At 41.8% G+C, this 25,123-nt stretch overlaps 1 protein-coding gene and 1 long non-coding RNA gene across 7 annotated transcripts; both read left to right on the forward strand.

Annotated features, from left to right (window-relative positions):
* Nucleotides 1–526: 526 nt before the first annotated feature.
* LOC129182955 (uncharacterized) lies at nucleotides 527–4,281 on the forward strand. Of its 2 annotated transcripts, none has more exons than XR_008570723.1 (4): nucleotides 527–615; nucleotides 1,828–1,969; nucleotides 2,054–2,148; nucleotides 3,177–4,281. It is a non-coding gene; the product is annotated as an uncharacterized LOC129182955 (long non-coding RNA). The 2 variants fall into 2 exon arrangements; XR_008570724.1 differs by lacking the exon at nucleotides 527–615 and adding an exon at nucleotides 1,229–1,302.
* An 11,354-nt stretch (nucleotides 4,282–15,635) lies between these two features.
* LOC129183310 (uncharacterized) lies at nucleotides 15,636–21,576 on the forward strand. Of its 5 annotated transcripts, XR_008570774.1 has the most exons (9): nucleotides 15,636–16,065; nucleotides 17,232–17,444; nucleotides 17,530–17,671; nucleotides 17,792–18,153; nucleotides 18,260–18,583; nucleotides 18,695–18,810; nucleotides 18,951–19,097; nucleotides 19,640–19,724; nucleotides 20,330–21,576. XR_008570774.1 is itself a non-coding variant. In XM_054780413.1 (6 exons), exons 1-5 carry the CDS (start codon nucleotides 15,770–15,772, stop codon nucleotides 18,540–18,542), a joined length of 1,296 nt encoding a protein of 431 aa, XP_054636388.1. In that variant the 5' UTR covers nucleotides 15,636–15,769; the 3' UTR covers nucleotides 18,543–18,583; nucleotides 18,695–19,272. The 5 variants fall into 5 exon arrangements, 2 of the variants coding, with proteins under 2 accessions (XP_054636388.1, XP_054636390.1); XR_008570773.1 differs by having other exon boundaries at nucleotides 18,695–19,097; XR_008570775.1 differs by lacking the exon at nucleotides 18,695–18,810.
* Nucleotides 21,577–25,123: the final 3,547 nt, after the last annotated feature.

Genomic DNA, 25,123 nt, shown 5'->3' on the forward strand with positions numbered 1-25,123 from the left:
GCTAAGTGTTGTTCTAAATGTGCATAGAGGATGTCATGTTTGAGTAATGGGGGAGATGTTGTGTTTGCACACATTATATTTATACTACTACATGTTGACCAGTAGAGGGCACTGGGGGACTGCGAATGGGGCCAACAGGAGAGTGCGTGTGAGAGAAGTGAAGAAGGAAGTTGGAGTTGTTGATGCTATATTTACAATTTCTATTAATCAAAATGAATAAAATCAGTGAGAGTCTTTATAGAATGAGATGAATTTGATTAAAACACATAAAACCAATGAGACTGGGTTTCATAAAGGTTCAGGCAGTATACTGAAAAAAATGATTATGTGCTGTCATAGGCATTATAAGATCATTATTAATCATCTTTACCTAACTACAGATATTTACACGTTTCATTCATAAAAATGAATAAAATCAGCATGTTTCTTTCTAGTATGAGATGAATTTGATTAAACCACATAAAACCAATGAGGTTCGGACAGTAGGTGGCAGCATTCAGCTTGAGCGTTATATTTTTCTACTCAAGTAAAACCACAGAAGAAGAGGCTGAGCGCGAATCTTTTCACAACAAGGCGCTGATGCAGTGAATTGGTCCACCACACTGCTGGAGTTTGGTAAGACTTTTCTTCTTCTTCACGTCATTCTGTTTTTTTCCCACAATATTCAACAATGAATGATGATATTTCATGCAAGGTTGGCGTTCACCGTTCAGTGTTCAGCTTTGCTTCGTTGTAGTTTTAATTGACCGCCATTTTTATTTCCGTGTTTACTGAACCTAAGCCAAGATAAGTAAACTACTTTCTGTGTAGAAAGACGCAATTTACGTTTCGTTTGTCATTCATTATTTTTGACAATACAGAATGGTAAGTGCCTGCTGCTTATATTGATAATCCTCCGAGATGGGCGACTTGTCTATGATTTGATTCAGAACAGTTAGTGGCGCAACTCGCGTCTATCCAAAGCAGGAAAAAGTAGATAATTAGTGGCTTGCTGGAGGTTTCCACAGGCTGTGCAGATTTCTGCCTAAATACGTCGAATATCGGCTCTTTATTGAATATGTATTTAGTATTATTTACTAAAACACAAAATAATGAATTGCAGCACTTCCCGTGTACTTTTCAAAGCAAGAGCTCAGGCGGGAGGATATCGTTTTGAAGAGACCTTGTTTTCACATAATACTTTTATTTTGAAGTTGTGTCCGGGGAAGTTGTTCGATAAGTACGGTCACGTACAACGTGCTTATTCAAAATTCCGCCAAACGTTTATTGAATAAACGTTGTCCATAACTACGTTGGCTGCAGGTGAGCAGTGTGTGCTATAAGCTCGTTTTAGCTCTTTCCTTCCTCTCCATTCAGCTGTCGGCTCCTATCTCTGCTCAGGGGGTGTTTGTGTACGTAGTTACACACCTCTAATGATGGAAACAAGATCTTTTGCCGAAATAAAAAAAAAAAACGACGCTATTACATCGATGAAAAATGTCGCTAATAACTAATAATATAACACGAAGTTTAAGTGATGTTCATACCTCATTTTATTTATCAAATAACATCACGAGTGACCTCCTCCCTCCTCTATGCTGCTGCACACACACACACACGCACACAAGTTTTTAATTGTCGTTTTTCGTAAACGTACAACCCAAAAGTACCCAAATATAGGTTAGGCAATCCACCTGTTCAGTGAAGGGTAAGTAAAGTGTATATCTTATTTGCCTGTATTGACTAATTTACAGTGGGTCACGACACCCCTCCAGGGGATAACTATTGAGAACCACTGATTTACGAGAAAAAAAAGCACACAAATGCTATATATAAATTTGTCTTTAGGTTAATGCAGAGTTGATGTGGATCAATGTAATGCCTCTTGAATCACGGTTCATCTCCCCGTTGGACAAGCACACGGATAACCTGATGAAGGTATTCCGCAACAAGGGGGGAGATCCGTCAGATAATGTCATTGACAACTAAGGTTTGTACTCTGGAGGTTTTTCACTTAAAAGGTAGAAGTGTCACTTATACTTAATTTTTGAACTAAATGTGTTTTTCACTGCAGACAGATGACGTACACGTGAAGCGAGAGTGCATGTTGAAATCCCCGTGTCCACCTGAACGAGGACACCAAGCCACTTGTCAAGGAATACTTGCTGAGTAAATATATGAGCATATAGAAACAGCATTTATTTGAGAAAATGTGTCTGCTGTCTTTTGAAATGAATGCAGTATCTTGGAAATAGTGAGGCAATAATTGGGGGGAAAAACAATTCAGCCCATTTCTTCTTCTGAATGACATAGTGCTATGATGGAGTTAGTTATGGGTTTGATATCACACAGACATGACACATGGATACAGCAGTGTCTTCTTGCTCTGTTCACTCTGATGCTGATGCTTCTGCCCCAAGCCCTTGTTCTTTGCAGGGGTGGGTGAGGGACAGTAAACTACCAGCTGTTTGGTGAGCAAGTGAGGGGTCAAAAGGAAGGATTCAGATACATTTTGAGATAATTATCTCATTAATTCACTTTTTTTCCTTCAAATTAAAGGGATAGCTGGGATTTTTTGACACCCCCATCAGCAACTTACCCCCCACTTTGTCCCGTGAGCGTATTTCTGTTCGGATTTCAGTGATGAGGAACGTAGGTCTGGTAAGTTGGTGGGGTCACTTAAGTAAAGAGTTTGGCTTCTCAAAACAATATGCGTTCAAAAGAGTCATACATTTGCATCACAAAAATGCTTCCTCCAAAAAAATCAGATCTCGCAATCTCTCGGCATTACTCTCTGCCATCGTATCACTGCGAGTCCGTTGTTGTGTACGTGTTCCACAGCGGCTGAAGACTGCCACGTCACATCCCTGCATGTCAACACTGTGGAACACATACATCACCGAAATCTGACCAGAACTGGGCTCATGGGACGAAGTGGGGGTAAGTCACCGTTGATGCACTACACTGCTGGTGGGGATGTCATACAACGTCATGGCAAAGAATCCCCACGATCCCTTCAATGCAATATTCTGTGATATTACGATAAGTATATATTACTGAAAACATGCCAAGAAAGTCATGATTCTAATGTGTTTGGATTCTGAAGTCAATCTGAATAAGTTTCTTTGGAGGCATCTTGACTCTTAAAATCACCAAACACTGTTTAACTTGTTTTTTTCTGTGCTGGTCTCCCTTAGAGCATCAACATAGATGACATGGAGAGGGAGCTTCCTCTGACAACCATGGGGGTCTACGTGGTCAGAAAAGAAAATGCACAGCCCGAAGAAGATCCAGAGGGCGTGGGAGTGCTGATTGAAGGGGTGGAGGTCCTTGCTGGCCTACCAAGTATCACTTGTGGATGCGTCATGCTGTTTGGATTGATCTATGCACTCAATGTGAGCTCCCCACAACACGAGCGTGGAAGTGTACATTTGACGTGTACCAGAAGATACTGATGAACCTAGATGGTAAGAAGCTTTCACCAAAAGTTCAGTGTCTGAAAATCAAGATGCTGCAGTGATCTATTTGATGCAGTCATGCTTCACCAGTGGACTCTTTGTGACTCTTCCTTCTATGCTTTCAATCTTTCACTTGTGATGGAAACAAATCTTGGACATTGTTGTGTTGTTATTGTTGCACTTAAATGTTTACCTGCTTTTCCATTGGACTTGTTGGACTCAACATACCACAGTTTGCATTTATGATGGCCATGCTTTTTGTGTTAACACTCATGTTCTTGTGTGGATACATGACTCTCTTGATTTAGGATGGTTCTATTCTTGGTGTGTTGTCTGTCATAAAAAGTTATTGTCATATCGAGAATGTTGCATTCATTTGAAGGGAAAACAATCTTCAGAATGAATGAGATCATTATCTCAGAATTGAGATGAATCCCTTTCTGACCACTCACTTGCTGACTCCAGCTGGTAGTTTACTGTCCCTCACACATCCCTGCAAAGCTGAAGCATCAGCATCCAGTGAAGTCATCACAATTTGTGGGGAAATTGTAAACAAAATGTATTTTTCACACTACAGTCACTTTTCTTAGTTCATGTTTTTGTTGAAGATTTATCTGCATGGGGAATATCATTCTTGGCATGTTGGATACTCGCATCATACTTGATGCATTTTAAAATAGGTTTTCCCAAGATGTCCTGATGTTACCTGAAGGAAAATTGTCTTGGTTATGAACAGTTAAACATGATGTTTTCATTTATTCAAACACTGTCCGTTTCTTTAAACTGTTTGTTGAAAGCAATAAATTGCTTCATCAGTATCTTCTGGTACACTTCAAATGTACACTTCCACGCTCGTGTTGTGGGGAGCTCAGATTGAGTGCATAGATCAATCCAAACAGCACGGCCATCAAACGATTCATCATTTGTATGAAATATAGTTGTACCTTTTACATCAACCTACATTAACAGCATTAGATAGACTTTATGAACAATGTTACATTAACCTTATTGACAACATTACATCAACTTTATTAAAACGTCTACATAAACTTTATTGACAGCATTACTTAGACTTTATTCAATATAGAAGGTAAGTTCTGGTAGCGGTGACAGCTGGAATGAATCAATCACTTGGTTATTAGTGTTGATGCTAGTCATCATGACTTGGGTCGAGGCTGGCGTGCGTTCCAAGAGGCCAAGTGCTTGTGGACCTGTTTGTCACGACCTGTCAAGGACGACTTGAGGCTGTCGAGTGCTTGACCCGCAGTATGCAGAGACCAGGCCCGTAACCAGTTCGCTCGAAACCCCCCCCCCCCGCGGGCGACCAAAGGTCCGCTTGTTTAAAAAAAAAAAAAAAGAAAAAAAAAGCTCCTATCAAGGTGTGCAATTGTAACCGATGTGTTAATTCAGTTAATTTAATTTCACAGATAATGTATTTTTTATTTCTCACATATGTATTTGTTGTTATAAACAGCTTTTAATGGGCAGTCTTTATTTTATTTGCGTTCTTTTTGTTGTGTGAACTTTTACATCGCTGTGATGTCATTTCCTGCTATTCTGGCGCGCTCCTCTTCAGTCGCCTTCTGGACTGCTGAGGAGAGGTAAGTTAGTCTGGTGGCAACAATGTTTGAATATAAGAGACATTTCATGCCATTGTGTGCTCTCTGTATTATGTACAGCATTTGAAGACAACTCACGGAAGTTACTGCTGTTAATTAAGCTCGTTTCGGGGAGTTCGTTTTTCATGTGGTTTTCTTTTTTTTAGGAGACGTGTGCATGAAGATTATTCAGGTTGCTGTACATTTTATATGTTGTGCACAGAGAATAAACGCCCCCTTTGGCTGGCTAGAGAACTGCAGCTGTCTCCTCATCACTCTCAACGTGAGAACACAAGAACACAACACAGAATCTATTTTTAGCCAGTGTCAGCACAGACCGTCACGTAATCCCGTTCACTTCCCCAACATCAGGGTCCTCCTTCAGTTGGCCTGTACCATCCCAGTAACACGGTGTGAATGTGAGCCAAGTGCCAGTACCTTGAAACGTCTGAACACCTACATGAGGGCCAGTATGACGCAACAGCGGCTGACCTCGCTGGCACTTCTCCACATTCACTACAAAAAGGTTATCAACCTGGAGGAAGTGGTGGACATATTTTCCAAGAAAGATGATGCTGAATGAGCGATAGGTAAGGCTGAAACACATTGTAGTGATTCATATAGTGTAGGCCTGTGGAAATAGCATCCACCACTGAAGCCATGGCATGCTCAGTCGCCCAGTAAACTGACGAACTTATCTAAATATGGTTTTAATTCATCCTGAACATGCATGAGTCAAACAGTAGCACATCACATAGTACAATTCACAATTTTGCATGTCCAAAAAGGAGTAGGAAGAAGCAAAGCTTATTTAATCCTACCCCTCATCAGTTTCACATCAGTTGCAATACATTTATTCACCTCTTGTTCTTCCAAGTGTACTTTGTAGGTCTACATGACAATGTAGTGCAATCATAGCCAAGGTTTTTACTTACTAAAAGGAAGCTACAGACTTAATAACTGATAGAATGCTTGAAAGAGTGTTTGATGGATGATGAGTGCGTACACACCATGTACTCTCCACAATGAAGTAGTAGCGGTTAGATATACTGTAGTATTGTATGTACACAGTAGTTCAGGTCTCTTCTTTGTATTTTGTGAACATCAACTGCTTGTACTTGTTCTTCAAATGGCTCATTGTTGTGCTTTGTTTGAGTTCCTGACTCAATCCGTTCCACAACTTGATTCCACATCCAGAAATGCTGAAAGTTTCCAGTGTTGTCCGTGCATTGAAGTGTTTTAGCTTACATTTTCCCCTCAGATCACATTTCTCCTCTCTTGTTGATAAGAATTGTTATTGTAAGCAGCATTATGGATGATCCTAAGTGGCCTTTTTGTAGCACAGTTAGTGAGTGAAGTGTACTTTTGTAGTTATTACCCATAACTCCACACAATAAGTTAGATATGCTGATATCAGTCAACAGTAGAGCTAAGTCGTGCTTTTTGGTCAAGGACAAATTTAACTTTATTCAGTTTTACGGTGTTTCTTGACACTTTGTTTTAAATTTTTAATGTGAGATTTCCAGTACATCTTCTGGTCTATTGTAACACTGAGAAATGTATTTTCGTTCACCCTGTCAATGTCTACACCATCAATTTGTATTTGCTGATACGTTTCCTTTTTACACTTACCAAATAACATTACTTTAGTTTTACTTTGGCTCAGTGATCGTCTGTTTTTATCAAAGCATCTTTTTATTGTTATTAGTTCATCTGTGATTTGTTGTACTAGCTCTGGTGTGCTTTCTCCAGAACACAATGCGGTTGTATCGTCTGCAAATAATACTAGCTTTAGGTCTCTCGGTACTTTACAGATGTCCTTTATATATAGATTGAATAGTTTTGGTCCTAGGATTGACCCCTGGGGAACGCCGCATGATATGTTTAACCCCTCGTCGTATATTCTCCTAGCTTCACATATTGGGCAAGCTTGATGTTGTAATTTGGAGGAAATAACATTCTTATGTCTGTCCAAAACATGCATCAGAAAACTGTTTTTTCAGGCTCCAAATGCAAAATTTTCCCTCCCCCTGCTCGGCCGCTTCACTCCCTCGCAAAAGGTCCGTTCACTCAGATTTTTGAACCCCCCCGAAAAATATCTGGTTACGGGCCTGATGATGAAATATTCACTGATGTGAGTGGGTATTAAGTGTAAAGATAAACGTTTATGAGGATGTCAGAGGAAAAATGCTGATGTCGTCGTAGTAAGATAGACTAGCTAGCTTGATATTGGTGGTGGAAGTTCAGGCTTTTATAGAGAGACGCTCTTATGGCTTCGGCTCACTAAATAGAGTCGTCTCTGTTAGGCTCCCACGTGAGCTTGGCGTGAGCAGGCTCCTTCTGTTCTTTTGGAAGAAACGGCTCTTAGAGCCGATTCGTTCGCAAGCGACACATCATTTCTTTTAAAAATGACCATGACTGTTATTGTTTTATTTATTACTGTTATTTGTCTTTTATTTTTTTCTTTTGTTGGTTTATTTGAGGTGGACCTGTTGGATTGTATTGTTCTTCTACACCAGGGGTCTCAAACTCGATTTACCTGGGGGGCCGCTGGAGGCAGAGTCTGGGTGAGGCTGGGCCGCATCAGGATTTCCACAAGAAAAGCTCTGATAAAAACCTTCCAATGTTCTCAAATATCTTTATTTTTTAACACAAAACAAATTAAGAATAAGAAAATAAATCAACCCATCAGTAATAAATCAAATAGATATAGACGACTGAAGAAAGCACATCTAGTTGCTGACTAGAGAAAAGTCATTCTTTTTATTCACATTCAAATGTCTGCATGAACAGTTCTTGAACCTTTAACTTTCTGAACATGAGTGGAACATTGAACATGAACTGTTGTGAACATGGCTTCTCTTGCCTACTTCTTGCTGCAGACCTGGCAGCGCTTCTTCTCACATAGCCGAGCCACATTCGGCTTGAGGGAGGAAGCAGTTGAGACCCTCAGTAGGGCTTGAAGATGCTCATCAGTAAGTCTGGACCTGTATTTGGACTTATTGAAGTTCAAGTTGGAGAAGAGCTTTTCACACAAGTATGTGCTCCCAAAAAGGCGCATGGTCCGCTTGAACATTCGGGAAAGTTCAGGGAAGCTGGGGCTCAATTCTCTCAAAAATTGCCCAAGCTTGTTTGCTTCTCCACTCCCCTCTCTGAACTTGGCTTTGAGTACAGAGTAGCACTGCAGGTCAATGAGCTCCACTTGAAGCACAGGAGGGGCATCTTGCACGTCAAAGGACAAGGGGTCCGCAAAAATTTGAAATGTGGCTCTGTGCGTCTTGAAGTCTGCAAATCTGTGATCAAATTCCTCCTGTAGCTTCAAAATGGCCTCAACATACTTCTCACCACTGAACGGTGTGCCTGCATCCACCAGTGCCTTGCATGCTGGGAAATGGCAAAGGTTTGTCTGAGAGAGCTGGGCTTTCCATAACACACGTTTTGTGCAGAATGCTCTCACGTTGTCATAGGCAGCACTGACAAGCTGCCCCTGGCCTTGTAACTTCTTGTTCAGCACATGAAGCTCATGTGTGACATCAACAAGAAAAGCTAAGTCCATGAGCCATTTGGGATCACTTAGCACAGGAACAGCCACCCCATCATTCTCCAAGAAGGCTTTCACTTCTGCTCTCAACTCCAAAAATCTCTTCAATACATTTCCCCTGCTGAGCCAACGTACCTCAGTGAAGTAGAGCACATCCCCAGATTCTGACTCCATTTCCTCTAAAAAAGCACGAAGCCTTCTGAGCTTTAGGCCCCTGGATCTGATTTGGTTGATGCATTTCACGACGACAGACATCACATTGTCAAACTTCAGGCATCTGCTGCAAAGGGCTTGCTGATGGATAATGCAGTGCAGAGCTATGGCCTCCTCCACAACCTCGTCTTCCAGTTTTTTTTAACAAGTGCCACCAGTCCATTTGTCCTCCCTGCCATTGACGGGGCTCCATCGGTTGTTATTCCAACAAACGTTTTCCATGGCAAACCGGCATTCTCGATGGCATCACACAGCTGGTGAAATATCTCCTGAGCGGTGGTCTGGCCATGCATTGGAGTTATGTGAGCAACTCCTCCATCACTTCAAAATGATCACCACCACCACGGACATATATCACGAGCTGGGCAGCGTCTGTGATGTCTGTGGTCTCATCAAGGGCAACTGAATATAAAGTGAAACATTTTGCTTTCTCGCACAGTTGATCATAAATGTCACTTGACAGGTCAGAAATGCGCTCTGCCACAGTGTTGGCAGAAAGGCTGATGTTGCTAAACTGACCTTTCTTTTCTGGACAGACAATATGTGCGGCCTGTAACATGCACTTTTTTACAAATTCACCTTCTGTGAATGGCTTTCCTGCTTTAGCTTCATTTCACTAACCAGGTAGCTAGCTTCCATTGCTGCATCCTTCTCTTTGGTTGCTTTCTTCAAGAAATCTTGTTGCTTCTGTAGACCTGTTTTAAGAGTGGCAAGCCGGTTGGCTCTCATCTCCCTGGTATTTTTCATACTCCTCAGCATGTCCAGTCGTGTAATGAAATCTCCACCTTTCCTGAAATTCTCTGTGCTCATCACCAACCCGTCTCCTTACTGTGGGCTTTGAAAAAGACATGTTTGGGGCTGTGTAATATATAGAATTCCACTTGGAGTCAGATTCCACATTCAAATTCCTGTTTCAGTGTTTCGCCGACGCACGTAGATATGTCCTCCTTTCCCTCCTGAAAATACTAAATACTCATGCACCATGCCACAATCTTATGTTCCACCGCGTGGTGGTGCTAATCAATCAAAGTACGTGAAAATACATCATCATAACACGATACAGTGATAAAAGGGTTCAAAATGAAATCATGTACAAAGTTCTAGTGATAAAGGGATGGATGACAGGATGTAAAGGAGATTCATGATAGATTCTGAAAAGTGGAACCTCCTCCCCCAGGGTTACAGAAACGGGGAAGAAGGAATATGAATATACGCAAATGAATGTAGAAAACCACAAACACTAGAGGGGGGCAGGAAGCTCCATAGACATCCATGAAGTAATGTACTGTAAAGGTGTGTCAAAATAAAAGCCATCTTTGTGTAATTATACATAAAAGGAGAAATTAAAAGTGCGCTGTTACATAGGTCGGAGTTTGGGAGAAGAACAAACACACTGCAGCTCTCTGAGCGCCATCGGCCATGATGGAGATCGCTACAGACAGACATAGGCTGGATCACAGATCACAGCGCCGAGCGGAGTCAGCGGCTTCACGGCTTCTCCTCCGCCCAGCTGGGTGCAGGAATGAATGAATGAGCGAGCGAACGAGTTAAGGCGGTGAGGCGTTGGACGTACTGCCCGGCCGAGGTCCCGCCCTCGAGAGGCATATGCCTCACCGTGATTGGTTCGTTCAGCTCCGCACATGACAAGTGTCATTCATATCAAACTTGCGGGCCACACTAACATTAATCTTTCATATTAAAACGGGGGCCGCGAGCCTGAGACCCCTGATGTACAATGTAGTTTTTCTTTTTGGATGTTTGTTTTTTCTATTGTTTACTGTTTTAGTCATTCCGCCAAATAAAAGCTCTTCTTATAAAGCAGCAATCACAGGAATGACTTGACTTTAAACATAATCAGCATATCAATAGAATGGGCATGTGAATGAGGTACGTTCAAGCATTTTGAAGCTGAGTCATAATGAAGTTTCAACATCAGGACATCAAATTCATGTCACGATTATAAATATGCTCCAAGTTGTAAGTGATGGGTTGATTTTACTGTCCATTCATTAAGAGGATGTGCAGGTTTTTATCTACACGTAGGTCATATCTGTGTGCTATAATGGATTGGAATACATTGCCTCACAGGCTCGCTTGCTTTCCAACGTCAGACGTCCTGCTCCATTCCGTACTCGCTCTATTGCATGCACTTCCAGTTACGTGATCAGTCTTGCACGTAGCGCTTTAACGTTTTTGGTGTCAACATCCTTTGGGTTGACTTTGAGGGGGAGAGTCCAGCCTAACTGAATACTCTGACCGGACTGTAGTGCTGAAGGAAAATGCTGGACAAATTGGAGGGATGGCAGCGCCAATGCAATGCACGCATTGTCGGGTGAAAAAGGACTTTGAAAACATGCACCGGGAAATCTCCATATGCTATTGCCACGATGATGAAGGAGGTGCTGGACCTCAATTTTGCCCCCACCCCCGGAGGTTTTTATGCATGACGTAAAAACGCTCTTCTGTGTTAATATTGTGGCACATGAAGGAGCTGACCATCTCTCTCTTCACCGGGTCATTGTCCTCAAAGTTCTGAGAAAAAACAAGCACAAGCTTGCATCATGTGGGTAAACCAGGAGAGTTTCTGAAACTCACACATGTGGCCACAGCGCTCCTGATGTCCAGGAAGTCTGGCTGTCCTTGCAGGCCCATCTCAGTCCATGCCTTCCGGACATATGTGACCATATTCTTGGCTTCCCCTCCACCCAGCGTGCTAAAAAAAAAAAAAAAAGTGATTGGTCGGCACAGACCGGCTCCTCAGCTTGAGCCAGCGCCTGAACCACTCAAACTCATCTGGGTCCAGGTAGATTTGGGCCAGGCCATACTTGGGAGTTGTTTTATGGTCCAGGACCTGCAAGAACAACAGACACAAAAGCCAGATATCATCTTGCTGGAGTGTTAGCCTTAAACCCTTGCTAACTCAGCAGGATCTTGGGAACTTACGCTGACAAGGTAGCCGGTCTGGTCGTCACCAACCGCCTTCTCCACCTCCTTCACCCGCATCTGCTTGAGGACACCAGTTCTGTGACCGTAGATGCAGGTCAGATAGGCGGCCAGGTAGCCAAAGATCCTGTTTTTGGTCACTGAGTCTTTGGGGTCAGCATTTTTAATGTCATCTGAGGAAAAAGAGAGTATTAGAGTGAGTAGTACAACAGAGTATTTCCTGTGCGCATGTGTAGTCCAGCATTACCCAAAAGGGAAGGAATTTTCTTCCTAGCCAGCTCCTCTCTCCTGATCAGCCTCTGTTGCTTGATGGCCTTGACACTGACCTGGTGGCCGAGCATGGTCCTGTTTAGGTCCGTCTGCATCTTATTGAAATACTTAATCAGGACCACCACATTTTGCGCCTTGAGACGGCTGTGCTTGGAAGGGATATCGCAAAGATACACCACAAATTTTGCCGCCTCTTCTATGTATAGGAACACTGTACCCGGCGACAGTTCGGCCCTACGCAACACAGACGGGTAACTGTGGAAACAGAAAGTTCAGATTTAGTCTGCTGGTTGTGACTACTTGATTTCTTTTTCCCGCTGGAGAGAATTTACGCTGCAAGATGCTGGAGATTGAACAAAACGTCTTGGTCGGCCACCCCAGCGTCATGAATTTCAAAAAGCATTTGGTGTAGCTGGCCTTGGTGATTGCGTTCTCCTGCATCTTAGTGGTTCCTTCACTGCTGAAGATAAAAATAAAATAATCCTCCAAGTATCTGTCTGTGAACACACACGAGAGTGACTGAAGCAGCAACAAATACCTCCGACACATATCATGCTCCTTCATTCTTACCAATGGAGGTCACGAAAGAGAGGCTGCGCAAGGACGAGCCTTTGCCTTTCCCCTCAAAGAGCTCAGCCAGGCACGGTGGAAGCTTTCCCAGCTTCTTGGTCCTGGCTACCCTCGTCTAGAACAAGATTGACATTATTATTTCATGACAATTTCACAATGCAGTGTCCATATTGCAGCTGTCACTCACCCTTTTCTGCCGGTCCTCCACAATGAGGTCAGAGAAGAACTTTTGGAGGGCTCCGTGATCATCCTCATATTCTGCATCCTCCTCGCTTTTTTCTTCTTCCTGTCTTCCTGTCTTCTTCTCCTGCCTTTTCTTTTGCCGCTCTTTCCTTTTGTTTCCTTCTTCCTCACTCTTGTCCATGCGTTCCACCTGAGGATAGAAATCAAGTCAGATGAGAGCCTTGCATTTTCCGCTGGGAAACAACTTGCCTGTTGCTGGGATGATGGGCCTACCTGTTGAGAGGAAGTGCCCGCCTCTTTTTCCTGTAGCTGCCACTGCAGTGAAGAAAAAATCAGGGGTATTTTTTTTTTTTAATGAATGCAACGCCTGTTCTTCTCTTGGAGGCCGGTGCACTTCTGGCAAGTTGGACCTGTCAAAATGTTTTGATTCCTACTTGCACTGCTGCTGTTGGGATCCTGTCACCTATGTGTTTGTGTCTTGGTAGGTTTTGTTGGTTGTTGTTCCCATTATTAGATGTGAGATATACTTTTAGTAAATGGGATTAGGCGGTGGCGATTCTAGCTATGGGCCACACGGGCAATTGCCCAGTGTGGCAATCTCTCGGGGGCGCAGTGGGAGGGGGAAAAGGAAAAAAAAAAAAGGGTAATGCTCAGTGTTCATCATATCCTCAAGTCAGCACATATGTGTGGCAGAAGGGCATCCTCTGCAGGCGGTATACTCACGCCCCCATGCTGCTCAAACAGGACCAAACGTCCCGCACGTGATGCGGATCAAACCAAAGGAGTAGTGAGGGGACGGGTGCCGCTGGGCCTCTGCCCTCAGGTTAATTACAAGGTAAAAAAGGTAATTACAACAGTATCCATCCATCCATTTTCTATGCCGCTTCTCCTCATTAGGGCCGTGGGGGTATGCTGGAGCCTATCCCAGCTGACTTCGGGCGACAGGCGGGGTACACCCTGGACTGGTGGCCAGCCAATGGCAGGGCACATATAGACAAACAACCATTCATACCTATGGACAATTTAGAGTGGAGTTGAAGCTAACATGCATGTTTTTGGATTGTGGGAGGAAACCGGAGAACCCGGAGAAAACCCCCACACACGCACGGGGAGAACATGCAAACTCCACGTCCTCCCGATCTCCAGACTGTTACTGTGTGGCCAACATGCTAACCACTAGACCACCGTGCGGCCAATTCCAACAGCAGTTGCTCAAAAATAAAAAAGATATTGAATTGTTAATAGTCTATTAATTGTATTGGAGACCAAGAGTGTCAAACATGTTATTTCACTAGGAAATAAAAAGGAGGGAATTGTGAGTCGATATGAGTTGGTTTAGCCTTGACTGCTAGTTGGCTGACGTGGAAGATGACGATAAAAGTGCCGTTCATTTGTGTCAACAAAACATGGAAAAGACAAAGTCAAAGCCAAAGCACAATTTAGAAAGACAAAAAGGAAAATGGTGAAAGATAAAAGGCACTATAGCATCACTTTATGTACACCACATGATGGCATGTATACGATCAAGTAAGCTAACGATACTTGGCAGCTACAGGCTAACTGCTGTTCATTTGTCTTCTTGACTGACACTTTTAATTGTGGAAATGTGGATTTAAGTCAGGTGCAATTTAAGGGGAGCGTGTGAAATATTTTGGAGCACTTTTCTGCAGTTGGGAAAAAAACATTTGTTAACAACAGTTGTGGGAGTGTGGAGGGAAGGGGGGCTGGGGGGGATCGTACTTGAAGGATTTGTGCACCGCTAAAAATGTTTCCATTCTATTTGTGTTGTGTTTAATATTTGTTGCTTATATTTTGTAGGTTTTGTGGCAATGTATAACTTAAACATATATTTTTTATAAAAAATGGGGGGTGGGGCGTTTGGGGACGGCACAGCTTGGGTCCGCCCACTTTGAAAGCTGTGTTTATAAAATGTGCCATATAACTAAAATGGATTGGATTGGACTTTGGCTCCCAATTTCTACGTTAGCTTGCGTTGCTCTTCACAATGTATGCTGTGTGCGCGAGTGCCCCCCCCCCCACAAAGACAAAGATACTGGATGACTGACTGAAGAGGGCTCAGTCTATTCCACTAAGGAACAAACGCACCCAGGAGCTGAGGCCAATGCACAGAGTGAACCCTCTACCTGCCTGTTTGGAGGCGATTGCGTCTGCACATGCTCATGGCGATATATCGAGCTTTGCAAATTGATCAAATTCATATACATTTATCGAGCAATTCATTCATTCATTTTCATCCCAGGCCTACCTGTCATCGCCATGACGTTCACGAACAAAAACACAAGGTGGCGCTGCTGAGGCAGAGAAGCAAGCTGAAAGGAACCAACGTCTCTGTGTCAATGAGCATCTGATGAAACGCGTCGGCACTTAAGGAAGCAGGGGAAAATTCACAGCACTCGGGAGCGCCAACTGTAGAATGTACATCACATTCAATGGAGGACCAGAGGAAGCCAAATGATTTGTTGAAAAGACATCAAGGAACGACATAAGACAACACACAAAGACTCGATGCAGCTTGAAGTCATCGACATCAGCCTGTGACATGCGGTCAGGGCAGGCAGGTGGATGGAGCCCCCGTGTCATCATGAAAAATGGAAAAAAACAATCAAATGAATATTCATATTTGCGCACTGAACTGGATGATAAATGTATTTTATTATTCTAATGGTTTAACATTTTATTTAACATTCTAAGTAAATATTTATGAGAGGCCCCTTGAGAGATAATTCATACTTGGTTTCACACGCAATATCATAATCTCACATGTACACCATCATGTGAATGCAAATAATCATGTATAAGGATCCAAATGTCAGTGAATGTAAGACAGAATGGTAGGGTATGTGAATGAGAATAGTTGTTTGTGTCAGAGAGTTTGATTGAAACGGAAACAGTCCTGAATTCTCAGTGCCTGATTGGCTATCTTTGACGAAGCTGGAGGAAGCAGGATTTCATGGACATGGCCCATCTTCCCAATCAATGACTGATAGAAGAAGATGGCGGACCGGGAGAAACTCAGTGAAGCCATTGGCCTTTTAAACAACATTTTAAACTCTCCAACCGTTATCACAACAATGTCAGAAATGTTGGATCAAAGGCGACAGACACCCACAGGTGCCTCTTCTAACGCGACTGTGGAGGAGGAAATGCGGCGGATCTTCAGGGCTAGCTCATCAGGTGTATCAGGAAGTGCCAGTAGCACTTTGTCTGGATCTAGCCTGAACCAAGTGATGCAACCTCGATATCGAACTCAACAGTATTTCGGTGGATGGGCTTCAAAGTCAAGGAAGAAGTGAGTTTATTGAATAAGGTTTAATCATTTATTTAGCCGCGGATGTTTTTTTTAATTTAAGCTACCGCTTAATAATAATACTGCTTCTACGCTAACACATTAGCATTAACACTAGCTGTTACTTTTGTCAGTATTCGTTAAGGGACAGTGAAAATGTTAAAAGTGAGACGTTGTAGTGTTTCGTTAAAATTAACGCTGCTGAATAACATTAAGCCCGCATACTACCTAACTAATTTAACCTGTAAACCTAGGGCTGGGCAATTAGCTATTTGAAAAGTAACCTAAACCAACATTCAGAACTGACTTAGTGTTAATGTCAGGTATTTTCCAACAACTTTACGTAACGTTACATCTTAAAATGCCAACAGTTAATATTACTCAAGGCTTGAGTGCAGGTCAGTCTGCTGTGTGGAGCCATTTCATAACGTAAGTAGCGTTAACAGAATAGGCGAACAGCTCATTTCAGCTGCGCTCCGGTGTCGCGACACCTGTCCACTTGCGATTCCGTGTGGTTGCACTCAGAGCAGTCATGTTAGCACTAAGACTGAATGTAACAGCGAATGTTCAAAATGAGCTATAGTATCTATTCTAAGTAAACGAGAATCAAGTTGAGTTCATGAGTTTTGTTTAGCAGCAACCTTGTACAGTAACGGTGGTAACTCCAAAGTTAGCGACAGTTTAACCCTGAAGCAGCGAATAAGTCTCCACTGATGACAGTTAGGAAACTAAACAACTTGTTTCACACGCAGCACGCTGTTATTAAAATCTAGTTCTTACCAAAGTAATTATGTTAGTCACCAGATGTGTGAAACTAAGCCTGTACTTAGATTTTCCTGTTTTTGAAAAGATAAACCTGAAAGCCTTCATAACTACTATATGTAACATAAATGTGACTCAGCTATAATTTATGTTCAATGCAAAGAGTTAATAAGAGACAATAAAGACGTGTGCACATATTTATTAAGATAACAACTAGCTAAAGTTAATAGTGTGGATGTTGTTGCCATTGCCAGCTGAAAATGTTATGTAATGCATTATGTATTGAGACAAGGCTCTTTTTAATTACTGTCCTCTAAATGTTTGATTGTCTTGCATTGATTGTAAGTTGCTCTGGACAAAAAAGTTTGCTAAATGACTAAACATAATGATAATGCTTTCTTTTTTAGGCCTACTGCCTTAAATCACCCTACCTTTAATAAGGACATCATCCTGCTACCTGATTCTACATGGGATGAAGTCTGCAAACACAAAACCAAAAGAAGGCTTCATGAAAGGGGCTATATTTTAAGTGCCTTTGAGATGAGGAAAATGTGGGACTGCAGGACAGTCATTGCAGAGATAAGAGAAGCATTCAAGGACAGAATTCCTGAGGATGTCAGGTATTTTTTAATATTACGACATTGCACGTTATACTTTATGGGTGGTTTTGAAATTGAATTCTATTTTTTCTTGTTTGTTATTCAGTATTGATCTTTTGATGGCATGTGGAAACAAACTGGTTTCACCAAAGTTGTGTGAGGGCCAGGAACTGAATGGCTTTATGGTTCACAAGGTGTTCAAATCAAAGGCAGTGTACATTAGGCCATCGACAAATCTTCCATTTCCGGTAAGCTATTTAAAAAAATGTCAAGCACTGTGTTCCTATCTCAATTGGACCATACAGTTTTCATGGTTTGGCAATGGGTTTAACCCAACATTTTCTAAAAACATATTTTTTGTTGTTAAGTCTGACAGCACAGATTCGGAGGACAGTTGTGTGGAGGTTGACGCTACATCAGCATCTCGTGACCACAGTACCAGTCAGACCAGTGACTGTATGACCACAAGGGCCAGGGGAAACCAAACTGCATCAATAAAGCAGATCTCTAGTTATCCTTTCACAAGAAGGGCCAGAGCTAACCAGCTCTCTGCAACACAGCAAGCATCCAGTGTCATTGACTTAGATAGTGTTGGCACAGTGAACCAGACACCATCAGCTAGTGATGACAACTATGCTGCCTACCTTTCGATCATGGGTTCCATCTCAGACCTTTCTTCTGATGATGAGGAAGTAAACCAGGCAATAATGGCCAGTCCTGAGAGTCATGTGTAAGTGACTGGTTAATATGACATTGTTTAATTAGTGTGGTCATTTCAGATAGACAGTGGTAAGAAAAAGTCAAGTCTTTGTAATTATCAGGTTTTCTTTCAACAGGGCATCCCAACACAGAGATGCAAAATCAGCACAGGAAGTGCTCCTCAATCTTGCATCCCTAATTGACAGTAACAAAAGATGCAGGTTCAACATTAATAGGTCTTCAGTACTGGATGGTGCTCTGCGGGGCTTCAGACGACTGTCCTATAATCCCAAGCACCAGATGTGCATCCAGTTTTCAGATGATTTAGGAATGAATGAAGAGGCTGTGGACCTTGGTGGCCCTAGGAGAGAATTTTTACAGTTGCTAAAGGAAAGCCCTGGTACTGTCACCAATGTTTGAAGGAAGAGACGATAAATTGAACTTGGCTTTGGACAGTTCAGGTATATGTTTGGTTCCAGTGTATTGATTTTTTTCCCCCCCAATATCCCTTTTTCCCAGCACTGACAACATTATTCTGACATTTGTTATTTTGTCTGCCCCATTCATTTCAGTGTTGGAAGGCTAAATAAGCAAAACACCTCTCAGTATAATGCAATCCAGTTCAACAGCACCAAAACCTGCAGACTCCAAAATGATCATACAGTTGAATCAACACTTTTCAAAGATAGTGTGTGGCGTTGTTTTCTATCCACAAAACACTTGTCAAAAGGAGGCTACAGATTTATCACACATACTGTTTGCATCCTTGGATGCCAACCTTTGCTTTAGTTTATTATTTCTCTTTTTTCTTTTGTGTGGTGTTTTTAGGTGTCCGAATGTACGTCTTTGGATCCCTGATAAACGCCACTGCAAGATGAACCACTGCAAGATTACCTGGCAAATGCTGGGTGTCTCAGGCCACTGAAATGCATTGAGGACAGAGATCTGCTGGTTAAAGACATTCTCATGTTTCAGGTGGTCCACAGAGTCTATTAGCATACACTATTGTTCAGAAAAGCAAATTAGTGAAATTTTTGTTACATTACATGGACAGTGATATTTTCTGCTATATTTTCTCCTCTGCACAAATACAACAACAACAACAAAACATTTGAACATGTACTGTATTTTTTTTCTTTTTAATTTTTAATTAAAAAGCCACTGTATATCCTTATCAAATGTCTACATGGGTTGTGTAAGAATAACAAAAAAACAACAGGTTCCAAACAATTGATGAAGTAAGCAACTCATTACCATCTCTAAAGTACCCTGTAAAATAAACTATTTGCACACATTACAACAACTACATTTTCAAAATTGAGACATATTACACATACAAAAACAAAATTTTAACCACAACGATAAATTCTGTGTAGTCTTTCTTCTGGTTCTTCTAAAAATGATTGCTAGCTTGTACATTTGGGATTAAATTGGATTTGAAATTGTTTGGCGAGTCTGAACAGATTCATTTCAGATTGTCAAAGACAAAACATATTTCACATTTTTTGCCATCCTAGATTTCATCCTAACTTGTGCTGGCATCTTGGATTTTCGAGGAACGTGTTGTTCCATTTTGGAGGGACTACCTGCAGGATGTTGAAGGTAATTATTTGCTAGATATGTTAGATATGGCACCGTCTCATGCTTTTGTCACGTTTACAAATACATACATACATATACGGGGCTAGGAGAAAATACATGGACTACTAATTGCAATGAACATTCATTATTCTCAGAGGTTGAATCAAAAGGATTTTGTTTTTTCCCTAACCTTTGCTAATGCCACCATTTGGCCAAGTTGTCAACTTTTGTTCCCATGTTGGGTCTCTCTTTCAGTCTTTCCTTTTTTTTTCCATTTATCCTTTTTTTTGTTTTTGTTTTTTAAGTTTTTTACTCATTTTCCCTTCCTCTATCTTTACTCTTTACTTCCTTTCTTTTTGCAATCTGTCTCCTCTAGAATTGGTTGTCTTTCCATTATATACCTTTTAAATAATTTTATATGCTATTTTTGTAGTTCTAGTAACTTTTCCTTTTTTCTTTCACTCCTCTCCTTAAGTTCTTTTCATCTATCACTTTCATTTCTCTCTTTTCTCCGTCTTTCATTCCTTTTGGAGCTTTCTATATGGTACTATTTACTTTCTGGTATAATTGCTGTAAATTCTCATTGTTGTCTTTGGTGTTTGCTTGCTTGTTTTTCTGTGTGTTAGAGCAAGAGGGATCCTCAAAGCTAGGTCAAATCCTAGCCTTTGCAACGGGTGCAAGTGTCATCCCTCCGGTTGGCTTCTCCCCTCAACCATCAGTTGATTTCTTGCATGATCAGCCTGTCAGCTCCAGACGCTGTTTGCCAATGGCAAACACCTGCATCAACTGCCTTAAGTTGCTGCTGCTTGACACATACGAGGATTTCAGGGAGAGTATGGACTTTGCTTTAGGTAACACACAGGGTTTTGGTAGAGAATAATATATGGACTGTGAACATTCAAGCTTAGCCATTTGCAGAAAAATCTTGCATTTGATGCTATTACAGGTAACTATTACAGTTTGAAAAAAAAAAAAACAAACACATTTTCAGTAGTGAGCCCAAACTTTTTTTTTTCCAATAACCAATGCATTCACAGGCTGTATAGAATACCTTTTTTTCTGTCACATTCTTTTTGTCATGATTCAGTGTTGTCGCTTTGCTGCCGCCTACCTGTTTTCTGTTGCAGTGTTTACCATACCCCTGATTACTCATGTGATTCACCTGTGACCAATTCCCTGGGCCTTTATCAGCTGCTGCCCGACCACAACCCATTGCCAGTTATTCCTTTGCCTACCCTGCGTCCTGTACCTTCTTTCCCTGGCTTCCAACTGGTCTCCATTGCTCCCTTCCTTGCTGCCATTGTGATTACTAGTATCGTGTATGTTCCTGTTCTGTATGCCGTTTTGCTACAGCTATCTTATTTGTTACTTAGTTTTCCTCCTGCTTGCCAGTGATTTTTTGTTAGTACTTTTTGGCCTTTGCCCTGCGCACCTTAGTTATATTTTTGTATTTTTGTTGTATTTTTGCACCTTATTACCTTCGGTAATAAAAGTGTATTTTTTCACTCAGCGCTGTGTCCATCTGCATTCTGGGTTCCCACTCTCTTGGCGTCAGCCAAATCGTGACACTTTTTTGATCAACTAACTAAAACTTTGAATATATGTGACGAGTGGAGTGGTTGGGAGGTTATTTTTGTTTTTTTTTTAGGGTATAGAAGCCCAGTGGTGCAAAAAAAGCTAAATGTTGGTAACATTATTCAGTCTGTTGTGATATATACTGTTTAGCTTAGCACTTTGCATAAAAGTACTATATGCAGCCATTTACCATGTATCTGTTAGAGTACAATCCACAGTGTTCTACTGTAGTACTCAAGCATCCTTGTTACTGTTCACTAATAAAATTCGCCAGGCCTAAAAATAATTGTATGCCGTGGTTACCATCATCACTCAGTGGGTCTACTGTCTCTTGAATTCTGTTCAGAACTGTCTGATTTACATTAAAGTTGTTTACTGGAACAACAATATTGTTTTCAGTCTCTAACTGTAGAGGGGTGTCTTCATTGATTTCCAAGGTATCATTTCCTGCTAAAATGTCCTGAATTGCACCAGCAATTGCACTGTTAAGAACCCCTCTCTGCCACAGTTGGAGAGGTGTTTGTCCTCCTTGTGTGGATAATCCATGATTGTTCCACTGATTTTGGAATTCTGCAGCCGCCCTCTGAACTCTTGGCAAGTAGATGTAGTGCAGACAAAACAGATGGAGTTCATCTGTAGAATCCAGTATGCCCTCATTTTCCATGAAGGTGAAGAGGTTACTGAAGTGGAATGAGACAACTCTGTTTATGATAGTGTTTTTTAAGAGAGTATGATGGTGTATGTGTGAGAGTATGATAGTGTTTTTAAGAGAGTATGATGGTGTATGTGTGAGAGTATGATAGTGTATGTGTGAGAGTATGATTTATGGCCCAGACAATACTGTGTGTGAGAGAGTATGATTATGCATGTAAGAGGGTATAGTAGTGTTTGTGTGAGAGTATAGTGGTGTACATGTGAGATTATGATATTGCGTGTGAAACCAAGTATGAATTATCTCTCAAAGGGCCTCTCATAAATATTGCTGAATTTGCACATTTCCTAATCAACTACAGGCCAGAAACCTCCCGTTGCCGTGAGCGTGGCTTCTCGGCTTAGTGAGCAAGCCCGAGCTACCATCTTGTGCACACTGAGTTGGATCATGGTGCCTGCCAGTTTGTGTTTGTCAGCATGTTGCCCATAATATCATTTTGCAGAAACATTTTTTACACACGTTTCTCCAGGCCATGGAAGGTTTTTAATGTATCATCCTGTAGACAAATGTAAGGCGGGGTTCTCAACAGGTTTGATTTGATTTGTCTATTTATTTTAACATTCTTCTTTTCCACATTCTTTCCCATCAGGATACCTCTGATATCACAATTCCAAATGTCCAAAAGGAGCAGGAAGAAGAAGAGCTTATTCAATCCTAGCCCCTCTTTGTTTCACATCCAATAGCTAATACATGTCACAGTTGCTGATACATGTGTTCATTTCCCATTCAACATGGTCCCTTTACGAGTTCTGAATATGGTAAAGCAATAGAACAATGTGTTACAAAGAAGGTGAGGTTTGTAAATCTGCCTGGACAAGGTGTCATATGGCTAATTAGCATAACATCTCTCTGCGGTTCATCAATCTTCCTTATATTTTCTCAACATTAACTGCTTGTAGTGTCTTTTGAATTGGGTCGTTTTCATGCATTGTTTGAGTTCTTCACTCAGCCTGTTCCATACGTCGATTCCACAAACAGATATGCTGAAGGTTTTTAGCGTTGTGTGGGCCTGCAAGTGTTTTAAGTCCAATTTTTTCCGAAGATCATATTTCCTCTCTCTTGATGAGATGAATCGTGTTACGTTTCTGGGTTGCTTGTTATTTTTTGCTGTATGCATAATTTCAGCTTTGTGAAAGTTTACCAGATCAACAAATTTGAGTAGTTGTGATTGTAGGAACGGGGGTTTGTATGTTCTCAAGCGCCTTAAGGATGACCCTAATTGATCTTTTTTGTAGTACGGTTAGTGAGTGAAGGCTGCTTTTGTAGTTATTTCCCCATATCGCCGCACAATAAGTTAGATACGGAATACTGGAGTACAAAAGAGTATGGAGTGATTTTTGGTCCAGAACAAATTGTGCCTTATTGAGTATCGAAATGTTTCTTGCCACTTTATGTTGTATATTTTTCATGTAATCTATTATAACACCTAGAAACTTATTTTCATTCACTTTCTCAATGTCCACACCATCTATTTGTATTTGCACACAAGTATCTTTCCTGCTATCACCAAATAGCATTATTTTAGTTTGACTTAGTTTCAGGGATAATCTATTTTTAATCAAACCATCTTTTTAGTATAGTCATTTAATCTGTGATGATTTTTATTAGCCTTTTTGTGCTATCTTCAGAGCAGAATGCGGTTGTGTCGTCTGCAAGTTATACTAACTTCAGGTCTTTTGTGACATTACAGATGTCATTTATGTAAAAGTGAAAGAGTTTTGTCCCCAGTATTGACCCTTGGGGTACACCACATGAGATATTTAAGCATGCAGATGGATATTCTCCTAGCTTCACATATTGCTTTCTCTTTGCTAAGTACACTCAGCAAAAATCTAAACCCAGCACTTTTGTTTTTGTTCCTATTTTTTATGAGATGAACTCAAAGATGTAAAACATTTTCCACATCCACAATATCAGCATTTCTCTCCAATATTGTTGACAAATGTGTCTAAATGTGTGATAGTGAGCACTTCTCCTCTGCTGAGATCATCCATCCCACCTCACAGGTGTGCATATCAGCATGCTGATTAGACACCATGATTAGTGCCCAGGTGGGCGTTAGACTGCCCACAATAAAAGGCCACTCTGAAATGTGCAGTTTGATCACGCAGCACAATGCCACAGATTTGAGGGAGCGTGCAATTGGCTTGCTGACAGCAGGAATGTCAACCAGAGCTGTTGCTCGTGTATTGAATGTTCATTTCTCTACCTTAAGCGTCTCCAAAGGCGTTTCAGAGAATTTGGCAGTACATCCAACCAGCCTCACAACCGCAGACCACGTTTAACCACACCAGCCCAGGACCTCCACATCCAGAATGTTCACCTCCAAGATCATCTGAGACCAGCTACTCGGGCAGCTGCTGAAACAATCGGTTTGCATAACCAAAGAATTTCTCAGGGCAGCTCATCTGCATGCTTGTCATCGTCGTAACAAACTTGAGTGGGCAAATGCTCACATTCGATGGCGTCTGACATGTTGGAGAGCTGTTCCCTTCACGGACGAATCCCGGTTTACACTGTTCAGGGCAGATGGCAGACAGCGTGTGTGGCAACGTGTTGGTGAGCGGTTTTCTGATGTCAATGTTGTGGATGGAGTGGCCCATGGGGGCGATGGGTTTATGATATGGGCAGGCGTCTGTTATGGACGAAGAAGGTGCATTTTATTGATGGCATTTTAAATGCACAGAGATACCGTGACGAAATCCTGAGGCCCATTGTTGTGCCATACATCCAACATCACCTCGTGTTGCAGCAGGATAATGCACGGCCCCATGTTGCAAGGATCTGTACACAATTCTTGGAAGCTGAAAACGTCGCAGTTCTTGCATGGCCAGCATACTCACCGGACATGTCGCCCATTGAGCATGTTTGGGATGCTCTGGATGGGCGTAGACGACAGCGTGTACCAGTTCCCGCCAATATCCAGCAACTTGGCACAGCCATTGAAGAGGAGTGGACCAACATTCCACAGACCACAATCCACAACCTGATCAACTCTATGCCAAGGAGATGTGTTGCACTGCATGAGGCAAATGGTGGTCACAGCAGATATGATATCACAGTTTGTGTGCAGTTAGCGGCTGACACCAAGGATTTCAGAAAAGCAGTCAGTATCTGCTGTGACCACCATTTG

The sequence above is a fragment of the Dunckerocampus dactyliophorus genome, chromosome 6, assembly GCF_027744805.1.
Source record: "Dunckerocampus dactyliophorus isolate RoL2022-P2 chromosome 6, RoL_Ddac_1.1, whole genome shotgun sequence".
In the NCBI taxonomy this organism is placed as follows: domain Eukaryota; kingdom Metazoa; phylum Chordata; class Actinopteri; order Syngnathiformes; family Syngnathidae; genus Dunckerocampus; species Dunckerocampus dactyliophorus.